Here is a 14,997-nt window from a genome sequence, read left to right as displayed (position 1 = left end):
GAAATGGTTCCTACAGGAGAAGGCCAAACCTGACAAACAGAGCCTGTCCAAGTTACGGGAGGATGTGGCTTCCTCTGTGTTCAGCCCTTTGCCCACCTTCTTGAGATGGGGTGATGTACCCCTATTGCTCCCTCCTCTAGCCTTGGAACCAGTTTTCTGACATTGAAAGGAAGTCGATGTACTTGACCAATGACAATGCCACCATATACAATGCAGCTCTCTCGAGGGCCATGACATATCACCTGGCTTCTCAAATACCCCACTTACCCAAGATGGCTATTTGGGGCCTGCACAGTTGGCAGAGCTGGCAGTGGTCCAGATAGCCCTCCAGGATGCTCTGAGCTGCCAGTGGCCCAATCTCCAACACTTCACTGATTCGTGGATGGAAGCCAAAGGCTTAGGGGGTCAAGCCAATGAAAGCAAATTATTTGCTCGTACAGGAAAGACCTGTGTGGGAGCCTTCACATTTGGAAACAGCTCGCAGCCTCACCCATTTCCACATACACTCATTTCACCACCTGGGGTCACCGCTCAGTTACACTAGCCATAAACTACCAAAAATGCATTCCTACACAGCGTCTCCATACATCCACTCCTGAGCCACCTCGGGCCAGGAGGACAGGACCACATTCTTAGACTAATCTTCTGGGGGTGGGATTGATATTGGGGTCAGCCACCATGCTCACCTCACAGGTCACGAATCATTTCTTTTCTGGACTGCAGCTTCCATTCAGTCCTTACACATCCTTCTGTTTCCACTTTTGTCCCTCTCTAATCCGTCACTCTGCTGTCAAGAATGATCTCTACAAAATGAGAATCTGATTTTGAAACCCATGCTACCCCCTTTCAGTGAATGAAAAAATAAAGTCTATAATCTATACCTTATATTCTTAATGCTTATGTCTGTAGAAGGCAATGAGGATAATTTTTTTTTGCGTGTGAATTACTTTGAAAACATTCAGTACATAAAAAGATGGAAGAATTGCTTTGAACATCCATAAATCACTATATATTTAATAATTGTCAACATTTTACGATATTTATCTCACCTACATTTTTTGCTGGGTTATTTTAAAGTATGTCATAGACAGCATGATAATTCATCTCTAAATAATTAGGATCCATCTCTAAAAAAAAAGGACATTTTTCCTAGAGAACCACATTAGTATCACCTAAGAAGACTAACAATAATTTCTGAATATCATCTAATACCTAATCTATATTATTTCCCCAATTGACCCCAATTGTCTTTTATATTTGGTTTGTTCAAATCAGAGTTCAATCAAGGACCAGACATGACACTTGGTTGTTACATTTTTGGTCTCTTTTAATATGAAACTATATCATGTTTTTCACTTTTTCATACCGTTTACCTGTTGAAGACATGCAATCAATTGTTCCTTTCATTTCTCCTTGCAAATCAGACTATGTATTTTTCCTGAGCTCATCTCTTTTGTAACCTATTACCAAAGGCAGCTGATACACTGTTGACATTCTGTTTCCCTGATGTCTTCCCTTAGAGCTCAAGTACACTGCACATAATGTGCCTCCCAAGTTACCAGAGGCAGCAGTTTGAACATTTTCCACTCCTACATAACGTGGAGTGCCATCTTTCCACCCTCCCATATCCCCACATCACCCATAAACCTACCACGAAGGCAATGCTGCCTAGTTTAGGTATTTGCTGAAGCTGGGAAAGGGAACAATTTAACTCATACCCCACCTCTCAAAAGCTTCAGACTGAAAGTGACACTTTCTGCGGATAGTTCTTGGCTAGAGCAAGTCAGGTGGCCTTGCTTAACTTCAAGGGAAAGTGCAGTTGCAGGTGGCCCCCCAGAGAGAAGAGGATTGCGTATTGGTGAGCAACAATGAACGGTATCACAATGAGGTGATATTGGTGGTTATTTCTTGATGGCTGTAGCAAACAGCCTAGATGCATGTGATTATCTGAGCATGGGAGCTAGGTTATTTCCTTCCCCCCTCCCTCCCTCCTTCCCTTCCCATCCCTTCTCCTTTCTTCCTTCCATTTGTAATGCAATTGGCAATTTATCTCACTGTTCAGTCTAAGAACTAGAGTGTTGCTAATAATCCCCACCTACCCATGTGTTTTTCTATGTCACTCACACCCCTTTCCGCCTCAGTAGTAACCATTGTTGGAAGCTTGTGTTTATCATTACATTGATTAAATTATTATTTTTTAATTGCACACACACACGTGTGTGTGTGTATGATAGGGCATGCTTTTTCCCTTTGACATTATGTAACTAAGATACTTGCGTGCTATTACATATAGGTATAATTCACTGAATTTTGGTGCTATTGATATTCCATTGTATGAATATAACACTATTTTTCTACTATCCTGGGCATTTGTTTTGTTTCAGGTTTTTAATTTTGTAAATCAAGTATAGTGCTACTATTGTTGTATGTGTCTCCAGGTGCACATGTGTTAGCATTTCCCTTGGGTATATAGTTAGGAGTCAAATTGCTGAGTCATTTGAATTTATGACTATTCAGCTTTAAAAGATGACAAATTGATTTCAAAGAAATTGAACCAATTTACACTCCCATCAGCAATATATAACTGATTCAACCAATTCACAGCCTACTGAATACTTGGCATTGTCAGACTTTTTTATTTTGTCAATTGAATGCCCTTAATTTTCATTTCCCCATAGTGAGGTTAAACATCTCTTCATATGCTTATTAGCAATATGTGCATCCTTGTCATTGAAATAATTGTTCATTTCTTTTGCAAATTTTTTTATTAGGTTGTTTATCTTTTCCTTCTCTTCTTATTGATTGATTTATAGAAAAACCCCAATACCCCCTGTAATCTCTATGAAATATTCCTTCTCCACTTCTGGATATGCTGTTGTATGATTTCAAACAGGTAATCTCTCTGTTTACCCAGTTACTGCAACCCTTAGCTGTTTTCCTGAGTTCTGAGGAAGATGGCTCTGCCTGTTTTTGCTAGTTGTTGCAAGATCCTGTGGGGAATGGCACCTTTGAGTCTCCTACGTTGCCCTCTTGGACATGGGGGCTCTGCTGAAATACTGTTTTAACATGTCTGATCTAGAGATGCCACCCAAAGGAGAATTCCTTTTAGAGTCAAAACATTATTCCAGTTTTGTAATTCTCAAATTTCTCCTGATGTTATTTTAGCATTTCCTTTTGTCCTCTTCTCAGTGGATATTGTACTATGTGCCTTTTTCCTTCTTTACAAATGGTTAAACGTGGTTGTGTATGTGGGTTCATGTTGCTATCTGTGGGAGGGTGGGGAGATGGGCTGCTGGTGATGTCTGGTAGAAGGGATCTACCATCTTCCCCATCTTATGTGATCTCGAAGATCCATTCCAGCTCTGAGACTCTGAGGCTTTGAAGCTCTGTACATCCTTCAAGGTGTTGCTTAAGTCCTAAGACTCAAGCTCATGCTGATGCCTCCTTTCTGTGACAGTCATTACTGCCCGTGGTCCTAGCTCCACCACTCACCATTGTGCAAACTTCTGAAGCCTCAGTTTCTTCATTTGTAAAATGTGGCCAATAATATACTCACATAGTTTTTAAAATGTGGGCTAAAGGAGAGAAGTCGTGAAAGGCACACTGCTATAAACCCCTCAGTGTGCAACACATGTAATCACCGATTATTAGATGACTTTTGCAATAACTGGGGAGTATTGTGAGCACAGCTTGGGCTCAGTAGCTGTTTTTGAAGATGCCAGGACAGAGGGAGACATGCCATGGAGTAAGGATCACAGGGCCTGGGTTCCAGTTCCAGATCTACCACTAATAAGCTAGATGACTTTAGGCAAGTTAATGTATTTTACTTATTAGCAGTATTATTTGAATCATCATTTTCTCCTTCTTCTCTCTCTCCTTCCTCTTTTTACTTTACCCTCTTCCTTCTCCTCTCTGATCCTTAGTTGCCATGTCTGCAAAATGGAATTGTTAATCTCTTCCCACTCAACCTCATGGGGTTGTTGTGACAATGAAATAACAACAATAGCTCTCTTCATTGAATATCATGTACTTCCAGGCACTTTATATAGGCTATTGTTGTTCCTCCAAACAGTCCTATGAGGTAGGCATTATTATCCAGACTTTTATAGATGAGGAAATTGAGACAGAGCAGTTGCTCAAGGTCATGCAGCTAAAGAAGTGCTAAATCTGGGATTGAATCCTGGTCTTGTAGATTCCAAGGCTTGGGCATGACTCACTGCCCCACTCTTTAAAGCAGTCAAGCACTCCACAGGTGAAGGGCTTGGTTCATTATAGTCACGTGACCAAACTGAACTAAAGTGACCAGCACAGTCTCTTCCTCCTACAGGTCCAAATGGAAGGAGAAGACAAAGCGGCTGAGTGGCTGAGTTGGGTGCTACAGCCTGCTGGGCAGTGTCCCCACTCCATGGCCCTGCTCCTGACAGATGCTGTCACTGCTTCTGAAACTGTGGCATGACCTGCAAGGGCAAGGCGTCTTCCTGGGTGACCCTAGCGCAGCCCTGATGAAGCTGAGAAGTTTTCAGGTTGATGTAGCTCTCCCGGGCTTCTGTTCCTCCCTTTTTGGGGAGGAGAGGTTTGAGGCCTCTGCTAGGATTGCAAGGATGTGGAATGTGCCATATGTTTGGCGGGTTGCCAAACTCAGCTCCTGAGCTCTTTTTGGAGAATGTCTTTTCTATTCTTTGAACTCTATCAGTCCAGCAACGGGTGAAAATGCTGGTCACTGTCCTACATCTGTGTTACAAATCTCCTTGGTTTTTCTTGGGCCTCTTCTGACCACATCCTGTGACATTAGATGTAGTTGCCCAATAACAGAACTGTTTGATTCTTGTTATTTAGTCCTGAGAGCTGCGAACCAGATGGGTCAGTGGCTTTGGGTAATAGGAAGAGGTGGCCCCCACTTTGAGGAAATCTGGGTCTAACTTCTGCATCCATAGGTGGAGTATTGTTCCCAACTCCCACTCGTGAACCTATGTCGCTCGTCTGAGCAACATCCAAGTTCATATCTATTCTGTAATCTGTGATATGATCTCACAGAGAAATATATTTAGGGTAGTTTGCACTTTGAAGTGTCTGTGTGGTGACTTGGGTGGGGCTCAAACTTGTTTCCCACCATAGATGAGAAACTGCTGCATCTATCTTAATCTCTAAATTCTGTGCCAGTGATGGGGTGGGGACAGACGAAGAAGAAAGGGGCAAGGGGTGGGAGAGGTGAGGAGCCTTTGATAGCCAATCCTCAGGCTTCCTTCCCAACACAACTTCTGAGCTTCCTTCTTTCATCTATATAGTCCTTTTGAGTTATAGATTAGGTTCAGTCATTGTCAAATTCCAAGGTTCTGGGATCTAGTTTATTTACTGAGCCATGTTGCCCATTGAAGGATAGAAGGTGTTTAAGTCTTTAAGGCGTGCACTGTGTCTTTTTAGTTGACTCTTTCTAGCTTCCTTGGGCATAAGAGCAAGCTTCTACTACCTTCATTTTTGTAGGTCCTTGCATTAACCCAGCTGTCTAGATTATTCTAACTCCTTTATCTATGTCCTCCCAGGAGTGGGCCAAGCCTTGGGAAGGAAATCTTGGACACTTCAGACTCCAGTCATTGACTAAAGGGAGCCCAAGAAACTTCAAGAGGCTTCTGTATGAGTTCCCTGTTCCAGATTTATAGAGATGTGGGAAATGTGCATGAGAAATGGGTCCACAGGAGTCTCTGAATTTATGTCTTGGATCTGTATGTAAAGTTGCTGAATTGCACTTAAAGGCTCTGTACAGAGATCCTGCAAGGGAAGATATAAACTTCATCAGGGCACAGACCATGGTAGCTTACCTTATCACTATATCTCAGGGAGAATGGAAATGACTTTTCTAGAGAATTCATTCATTCACTAAGCACTCAAACACTTATTGACCAACTATTAAGTACCTGGCACTGGACTAGGCCCTGGAAACACTAAGCTGAAGAGAGCACAGACTTTGTGTTAGAGCTTAGAGTCAGGCAGGGCAGTGTACAGAAAAAATACTAGTTCTTATGTGGCAGAGTACGTTTAGGACCACAAAGCAGATGCCACAAATGGTATGGCTTCTTCCAGTTCTGTTTCTGGAAGATGGCGGGGAGAATGGAGCCAATGTTAGGGTCCAGATCAGTGAAGTGGATTCCTAATTCATGTTGTTCATTAGTGGCTTCCAACAGCTAGATGTTTCCCTGGTCTGTCATGTGAAGAAGTTTGTGCTCCCTTGTTGCATCATGTTTTGTGTACTATTTCTCAAGGTCAAGGGCATGGCCAAGTCAACTCTGAGGGTCCCCTGGGTGACAAAAGAGAGAGATTAACCATTGGACCAGCTGGAGAAATTGTGCAAGGGCTGTGTTAGTAATAATATTAAAAAAAATCTTAGCTGTGTCCAGAATTTTTTACATGCATATTCTCCAACAGTTTTAAAAATATGTAACATATATACAACCTAAAATGTCCCTTTTTAACCATTTCCAATTCAGGGGTGGTAATTTCATTCACAATGTTGTACTATCACCACCATCCATTATCAAAACTTTCCCATCATCCAGAACAATATATCTCTACCTATTAAGCATTAATTCCCCATTCCCCACTCCTACTCCAGCCTGTATTCTGGTAACCTGTGCTCTAATTTATGATTCTATGAATTTGCATGTTTTAATTATTTTATGTAAGTGAGCGCATACAATAGTTGTCCTTTTGCGTCTGGTTTATTTCACTCAACTGATGTCTTCAAGGTTTCATCCATGTTGTTGCATGTACCAGACATAGTTTTAAATGTGACACTGAGAGCTACCTCCTGAGGAGGAGGGAACAGGTCTTATCGACCCCATAGGCTTAGAAAGTGACTTGGTCAGGATCGCACAGGTCATAAGTTGTTGAACTGGTACTTGAGTCCAAGTGTTTTAACTCTAGATCTGGTGCTCTGTCCAGAGCCCCTCTGCTGCCTCTGTGGTAGCTGAGCCTCTCTGTCCACTGCCCTCCTATCCAGCTTCAGACAGGTGACTGGAAATGGACCAGAGAATGGAAAGAGAGAAAGGCAGACCTGAAGGGAAATGAAAGTATTTGCTGCCAAGTGGGAAGTAGAACAAAGTAGGAGGCCTGAACCCCTGGCCTCAAAGCAAAAGGGCTCTGAGGGAGGTGGGATGGGTGCAGAGCCTTTACCTGCCTGTGGGGGCGGGAGGAGGAAGAGAAATAGCCTGGTCCTTGTGGAGGGGGGATGGGTACTGCAGTGAAAAATGGGTCCACGTCCTATCTATGTGAGAGAAGGCAAGAAAAGGAAGAGGGAATGACTGTGAGAAAGTAGGAAAAGAAGAAGGGAGAGTATATAGAAATATAGACGGGAAACTTGGAGCAAAAACAAATTCTTATGAAAAATCTTTGCATGTACGGTATTTACAGTTTGATATCAACTTACATGGACTCCTCAGGCCTCTTATTTCTTCTCGTGTCCCCCCCATCATTAGATCTCTTTCTATGTCTCCCCAGCTATTGCTTCTCTCCCTCAACATATTTACCTGCTTGTCCAGGGCTCTGCTTCTCAGCTCACCACCCACCCCCTCCGATCCCTCTCTCCTCCACCTCTGCAGTGTCTGCTGAAATGGGGCAGTCTGGGATAACGGCCATTTGGTCCCAATGCAGGTCTCCATATTGCCAATAGGATGGAGCAAATTATGAGCAAGGCATCAGGGCTGGGGCAGAGCAAGGGGCAAGATTTTGAAGCTGGTTTTGTGAGTCACAGTGAACTCCGAGCACCCGCCCACTTGAGGCAAACTACACAGTGCAGCTTGTGGGAACTGTGAGAGCAGGTCCAGCTAGTGGGGCTTTCTCAGTGGCCTTGTCAGCTCACAGCAGACGAGAACAGCTTTGAGTTGAGGAAACTGTGGCTGGACAGTCACGAGGCACTTCTGTTGCCTGTTGCATCCTTGCTGATTAGCCTTGCACTGCAGAGGCAGAGAGGACCCAGCCCGACCCCTCTGTCCTGTGGGGATGTTGGGGCAAGTTTTCACCCTCTTCCTTTTCTTCACTGGACATTGGGGTCAAGGTAAGTAGGCCCAACCTGGCATGTGGTGGGGGCTGGCAGGGGCTAGGGGCTGTGCCCTCAGGGAGATCAGAAAACCAGAGCCTCTGATTGCACAGTCATCCTGGCAGCTCTGGACAGTCCGATTCAGACAGGACAAGCTGGCAGCGGGTTGGGAGATCCTTGAGAGGGGCACCTGGATGGCCATCAGCCTTCCAGGCAGCCTCAGCAAGGAGATTCCATTCTACCATCTTCTGTTGACCTCCTTGTGGCCGGTGAGGACAAAAAAGATCTCACTCTCTGATTGTGTTATGATTAGCAGTGTGGAGGAGAAGTGGCCCCTGGGCTTGGGTTTCTGTGAGGAAGTTGGGTGATTCTGGAGCTCAGAGGACAGACTGATCCCTGGTACAGGAAGGCTGAGCATTAAGAGGGGAGAGTGGGAAGAATGGCCAGGATTGGCCAGAGACCAGAATGACCTGGTGTCTCATCGGCTCAGCTCCTCCAGCTGCCCAGGGGCCAGAGGAGTCTGAGGATTGTTAGGGAAATGTTGGCTTGGAAGAAGGGGAGAAGGGAACAATGTAAGGATGCTCCACAGCAAATCTGAAGCTGTAGGCTGGGCATTGAGCCATCTAATATTTACTTGGGAGGATCCCAGCTGAGGGCTGCTCCCCCACTTTTTCCCAACCTGGAGTTTAGGGTGTTCTGGGTCTTGGATCATGCATTTTAGGTTAGTGGGTTTTTGGGGGGACATTGTGGGAAGGGGCGGGGTGAGAGGAGGTACAAAAGGAGGAAGCTGAAGCATAAGTTTGGGTTTGTTCAGGGCCTGTTAGAAGCCTGATATTGATTAACAATTGCATCCTAGGCTACTCAGTTTAATTCCAGGGCCCATGAGCACACTTATGCCCTCCAGGAAGAGACAGTGTAGGCAAACATCGAGCCTGGCATTGTAAGGACTGTAGGCAAAGTGATGATAATGAGGGAGCAGGGAGGAAGCACTGGAGCCTGGGGCTCATGTGGGCAAGCTGGCAGGACCCAGGTCCAGGAGTCCAGGCTGCAGAGCTGGGTTGGGACCTGGTCTAAGTGGCCTGGAAAGCATCTCAGAGAGTCGAAGCAGGATTGGCGGGATTTGGTGCTGGTTTTGCGGGTGAGGCTGATGGAAGCGTTGAAGGGAACTCAGGTCCAGGCCTGTGTGACAGGGGGAGATGCTCCCTCCGTCCCCACAGCCAGGGCCTCGGCACCATCTCTGGACATGACTCTGCAAGGCTGGTTGCAGCCGGGGCTGGCAAGGGATTCCTCAGGGACAGGATGGATGGACTGTGCGTCTTCTGAACTTCTCCCATCTCTTGGCACACCCAGTGTCTGTGGGGCTGGCCTGATAGCAGCTATTTATTTGTTCATTTTAATTTTTAAAACCTTTTGGTTTGAAGTAATTTCGAATGGCAAGAATGATACAAAGAATTCTTGTATTTAGCACATTTGCTTTGTCTTTCTCTCCACATGTATATATGTATATGTACAAACGATTATAATAATTACTTCTGCTGAACCATTTGAGAGTAAATTGTAGACATATTGACTCTTTACTCCTAAATATTTCAGCATGTCTCTCCTACAAATAAGTACATTGTCTTATATAACTACAGTACAGTGATCAAATTTCAGAGGTTTAACATTGATACAGATATACAATCCAAATTCAAACATTACCAGTTACCCCAATAATGTGCTTTATGGCAACTGTTTTCCTGATTAAAGATCCAAACAGGATCATGTATTACATTCCGTTGGTCATGTGTCTTTTGCCATCTTTGACCTGCAGCAGTTCCTCAACTTTTCTTTGTCTTTTTTATTTTTATTTTTATTTGAAGAGTACAAGCCAAGCTGTATTGTGAAGGGTCCCTCAATCTGGGTTTGTCTGATGTTTGCTCATGATGATTTGACTTATGTGTTTATGGCAACCATACCATAAAATGATCGGTGTCTTTCACTGTACATCCCATCGGGAGATGTGTGGTAACCATGAAACTTAAAAAAAATTGTTTATTCAAGAATGCAATATGTGCAATGCAATATGCAATATGCATAAAATATATGTGTAAGATACTCACGCAACTCTTTAGCTTTGCAAAAGCCTTCCAAAGCCTTCTCGTTTCATGCAGAGGCAGAATCACATGCTTTACAGGTGCCTGTGTGATCTGGCCTCCAGTGACCCCCCCTGCACCCCCAGCACCTCTTCTTTCGCCCTTGCCTCTTGCTTACTGCGTTTCAGCCACCCTGGCCTGCTGCTCCCCCAGCAGTCTCCTCCTTCCCACTTTACATTCCCAGCTTCCTCTACCCTGAAGTGGGTGGTGGTGGTGGTGCCCTTAGTAGTCACGTGACTTGTTCCCTTTCTCCCTCAGGGTTTTTTTGCTCAGATACCACCTTCTCAGCGGTGCCTTCCCCAGAAAAATGTCAATGCCCAAACTGATTTTTTTGCATGGGCAAGCACCGGGAATCGAAGGCGAGTCTCCGGCGTGGCAGGCAAGAACTCTGCCTGCTGAGCCACCATGGCCCACACAGTGTCCAAACTCTTTATATCCTTCTCTGCTGAATTTTTCTCCATGGTGTTTATGTCCACCTTACACACTTCATAGTCTGTGCATTTATTTTATTTTCTGTCTTCTAGTCCCCTCTTTACCTCACCAAAATATAAGATCCTAAGGGCAAACCGTTTTCTGTTTTGTTCACGGCTGTACCCTCAGAATCTAAGACAGTGCCAGGCACAAGTAGATGCTCCATGAATATTTATTGAATGAATGAATGACTATTTTTAATGAGCCATGATAAAAAGTGAAAGTTTCTGTCTACTGGAGAGTTTTAGTTGCTCAATGTTCTAGATTTTAAAGTATGTACTACTTATGTGTCCTTGAGGAAGTGAAATCACCTCTTGTTTCTCAGTTTTTTGGTCATGTGTGATATTAAATGAACAGTAGAGGCTGCTCCATAGGGATGCGGTGGGGATGAAGTGAGATATGGTATGTAAAGTGCTTAGCAAAATGCTTGTGCTATGAGTACCCCAGAATGGATGCGTGTATTACTTTGGCTTCTTGGAGGCAGGCTGTATATTTAATTTAGTTTTGCAAGCAGAGTGAAAAAGAGAGTTTACTCATTTGGCAATCCTTTCTTGACTTCTTTTTGACAAGAAAGCAAGTTAGTAGAGGATCCTGGCATAAAATGATCGTTTTAATGGAGGACCCTTTCCTAGTGCTTCTTAGGTTATAACCAAGATCTTAGGGAGAGGATAATATGTTTAAGTTAAAGGGATGTTTTCAGGACAATCATATTCTACATTGTATTATAAATATTGTAAATGTTCCCATTAATTCCCGTTCCCCCCCTGGGGGTGTCTGAGCAGCTCTGGCCCGGGCAGTAGGACTGAGGAAGACGTAAAGAACCGATCTCACACACATCGATATATGATCACAGAGGTGGTTACTATACCATGCGGTGCCCAGCACACCTTAAGATCTCTGTCTGTGAACTGGCCTGTCCCCCAAAGGTCAGTTTAGACTCTAGATACAGGTTTTGGCTATGAATTCCGAGCAAACCCCAAGAACACCCTGGATGCTGTGACCCCCAGGAGCTGCTGGGCCTGGGGTGAAGGGTGCTGACTGAAAAGGGCAGGGACAGCCTCTCAAGAGTCAGCCTGAAGGGTCGCCAGCTGTTCACTCAGATTGCGTTGAAACTTCCACTTCTCAGGGAGGGATTCTAATTGCAACACTTCTGACTGGGACCCGGCAAGCTCAAAGAGGGCTGCAGTCTTTTTAAATCTTCTCTTCCTCGTTGTGGCTTCCCTCAAACAGAGCGTGGCTGGTGAGGTAGCTGGGCATGGGTTAGGGATTGGGGCTCAGAGAACCCAAATTAGCAGCGCTGTTCTGAAGGGAACTCAGCCCTGCAGAAGTCATTCTAGTGTTTTTTTTTTTAAAATTGTGGCAACATATATATAACACAAAATTTCTCATTCTGACCACTTTAAGTGTACATTTAGGTGGCATTACTTATTTTCATAATGTTGTGCTACCATCACCACCAAAACCAAGAGTTTTTCATCACCCCGAACAGAAATTCTGTGTCCATTAAGTAGTACTCCTCATTCTCTCGGACCCCCCAGCCCCTGGTAACTGTATTCTGATTTCTGACTTCATGAGTTTTTATAGTCTAATTATTTCACGTAAGCAAGATCATGTGTTATTTGACCTTTTGTGTTTGCTTATTTCACCCCATATAACGCTTCCAAGGTCTGTTCATGTATCAAAATTTCATTCCTTTTTATGACTACATAATATCTGATTGCATGTGTATATCACGTTTTGTTTATCCATTCATCTGTCAATGAACACTTGGATTGCTTCACATTTTGGCTATTGTGAATAATACCTCTATAAACATCGGTGTACAAGTATCTGCTTGAGTCCTTGCTGTCAGTTATTTTGGGTACATACCTAGGAGTGGAATTGCCAGGTCGTATGGTAATTCTATATTTAACCTTTTTTAAATTTTTTGTATTTTTTCTATGTTTAATCTTTAGAGGAACTCTCAAACTGTTTTCCACAGTGGCTGCACCATTTTATATCTCTACTAACCATGTGCCAGAGTTCTAATTCCTCCACATACTTGCCAATTACTTTAGGGATAGCTGGGCCATTGCCTTTTTAATAAGAATTATTTTTTGATTTGTATTTTCTGGTGCTCATGGTCTGGGAATCGAACCTGGGTCTCCCGCATGGAAGGTGAACATTCTGCCACTGAGTCACCCATGCACCCATGGGCCATTGACTTTTTAAGCAAAGCTTTTAAAATTAAAGTGTAACGTGTACAAAAAAGTGCACAGAATTATAAATGTACATCTTGATGAATTATCAGTAGTAAACACACTTTTTGTTCATCACATGTTCACTCTCCTCATTCATTACTTCCTCTCTCTTCCTAAAATATAACCACTATCCTGGTTTCTAACACCATAAGTTACTTTGCTTGCAAATAAAAAGTATCATACACTGTGTACGCTTGTGTCTAGTTTTAACATCTTTGCTAAACATTTTGTAAAGATTTATTAGTGTAATTACTTGTAGCTGATCATGTTCATTGCTATAAAGTATTTCAGTGTAGGACTAGACCATAGTTTAGTTTATTCATCGCTTCTACTCTTGATGGACCTATCGGTTATTTCCAGTATTTTTTTTTTTTTTTTTGCCATTATAAGAATGTGGCTATGAGTCTTTTGGACATGTATGATGTTCATGCATGTTTGCTGGATATATTTTGAAGGGTAGAATTGCTGGATGAGGAGGGCACAAGTATATCAACCTCTGTCAGATTTTGCCAAACTGTTTTCCAAAGTAATTGAATTAAGTGGTGTGCGAGAGTTCCATATTGCTTTAGGGCCACTGACTTTTTATTCTGAGGGGGTGCAAAATGGGAACTGAAAGCACAGAGGTGTGGGTCAGCATGGTGACAGGCGGAAGCCAAGGCAACCACACATCTGTGGCTTCCGGATATTCTGCATGAAGTTTCAACCATTAGAGTCATTCTTTGGGGTTAAATAAGATGCATTCTTGAATTTGATTAATAATTAATTAACCAAATGAAGACTCATTAAACTCCTATAATGTTCCAAGAATGATGTGATGTATTGTGGAGGAAACAAAATAAGAGGTTGGTTCTGTCCTCAAGAATCTTTCAAATTCTTGGTAGGGGAAATAGGTACAGATAATGAGAAGGGAAGTCTGCAATAGCTGAATTTCAGTGATAGACAAGATACCTTTAGAGAATAAAGGGAACTAAGAAGATGGAGGCTCCTTCTAGGTAGGAACAGTGGGGAACTAGTTGGTCTTGAAGGAAAAATAAGAGTTCAGGAGGTAGCGATAAGATAGGAAGGCATTAAGCTGAAGGAACAGCCTAACCAAAGCATGGAAAACATGGTCTGAGTGGGAAAATGTGAAAGACGAGTACACCTGTAAACTTGGAGGAAGACAGTATCATGAACGTGTCTATTCTGTTAACTCATACGAATATGAGGAGAGAGGCCCTGAGTGAGCGGACCTTGAGCTATGTAAGTTGTGATGGAGGTAAGGGGGCTGCTTTGCCAGAGGAAAATAGTCAAAATGGTCAATGTGAAGCCCCCAAGTTGAGAGGAAGAGAGGGGATGAAGTGGGGTTGTGGGCCCTGAAAGATCCTTTGTCTGCTTTACACGTTCGACCTGACAAAGGCTGGCCATGCTCTATTGCTTTTGGGGTCTCTCTGAGTTCTGTTCATTCAGTCCCCAACAGGCCGTCTGCTGTACTGTCTCCACTCCATGTCTGGTGTCATAGACCTAAGCTGAGAAAACTTCAACATCCTTTTGGCCGGTTGACACTGTCCTTGCTCTGAAAATCTCCCCTTCCCCATCTCTCAGGCTCAGGCCTCTTGCCTCAGAGCCACCAAGAACAGGAACTGTCTGTGGACACTGGAATGGGTCAAATTATCTCCTTGCTGTTCCTCTACACTTGCTGCTCACTTCTTGCTAAGAGGCAGTGGGAGCTAATTACCTGGTCTCTGCCTCCCACTGCACCCCGCTCCTTCCTTGCAGACTTACTGTCTCACCCCATCCTCTCTTAACCACCGGAAAAGGACCCAGAAGCTGCTGAGCAGCAACCACAACAGCGGTGGCCCTCTGGGGGCTTCTCTGACCACTGAAGTCTGCTGCATTTTCCCTCCTCTGAACTCCACTGTACTTGTTGCCCTCTGCCTTCTCTCACTGAGCATTTGAGCATTTGTGGTGACGTTCTCTTTTCATACTGGTATTTCTAGTCTACCCGTTTGGTGTGTACATCCCTCTGGGACAGGGGCTGAGATCTTTTCTAGGGGTCACAGCACCTAGTCATCCTTCCCTACCCATTTGCCTTTCCACTGTGCCCACCCCTGTGTCCCCCCCTTCCATCCCTAGCTCATTCCAC

The 14,997-nt window shown here is 43.9% G+C and overlaps 1 protein-coding gene across 3 annotated transcripts in view; it reads left to right on the top strand.

The window, feature by feature from the left end:
- Positions 1 to 7,794: 7,794 nt before the first annotated feature.
- The window catches only part of CD244 (CD244 molecule), a 46,622-nt gene continuing 39,419 nt past the window's right edge, over positions 7,795 to 14,997 (top strand). For all 3 annotated transcript variants that reach the window (XR_013174027.1, XM_077156641.1, XM_077156640.1), the window contains exon 1: positions 7,795 to 8,047. Coding sequence is in view for 2 of the 3 variants with exons in the window: in XM_077156641.1 (XP_077012756.1) it covers positions 7,993 to 8,047 (55 nt within the window). In the remaining variant the exon portion in view is untranslated. The remainder of the gene's footprint in view (positions 8,048 to 14,997) is intronic.

This window comes from Tamandua tetradactyla, chromosome 4, assembly GCF_023851605.1.
Source record: "Tamandua tetradactyla isolate mTamTet1 chromosome 4, mTamTet1.pri, whole genome shotgun sequence".
In the NCBI taxonomy this organism is placed as follows: domain Eukaryota; kingdom Metazoa; phylum Chordata; class Mammalia; order Pilosa; family Myrmecophagidae; genus Tamandua; species Tamandua tetradactyla.
Note: the sequence above shows the minus strand (reverse complement) of the source record. Positions and strands in the feature narration are given on the sequence as shown.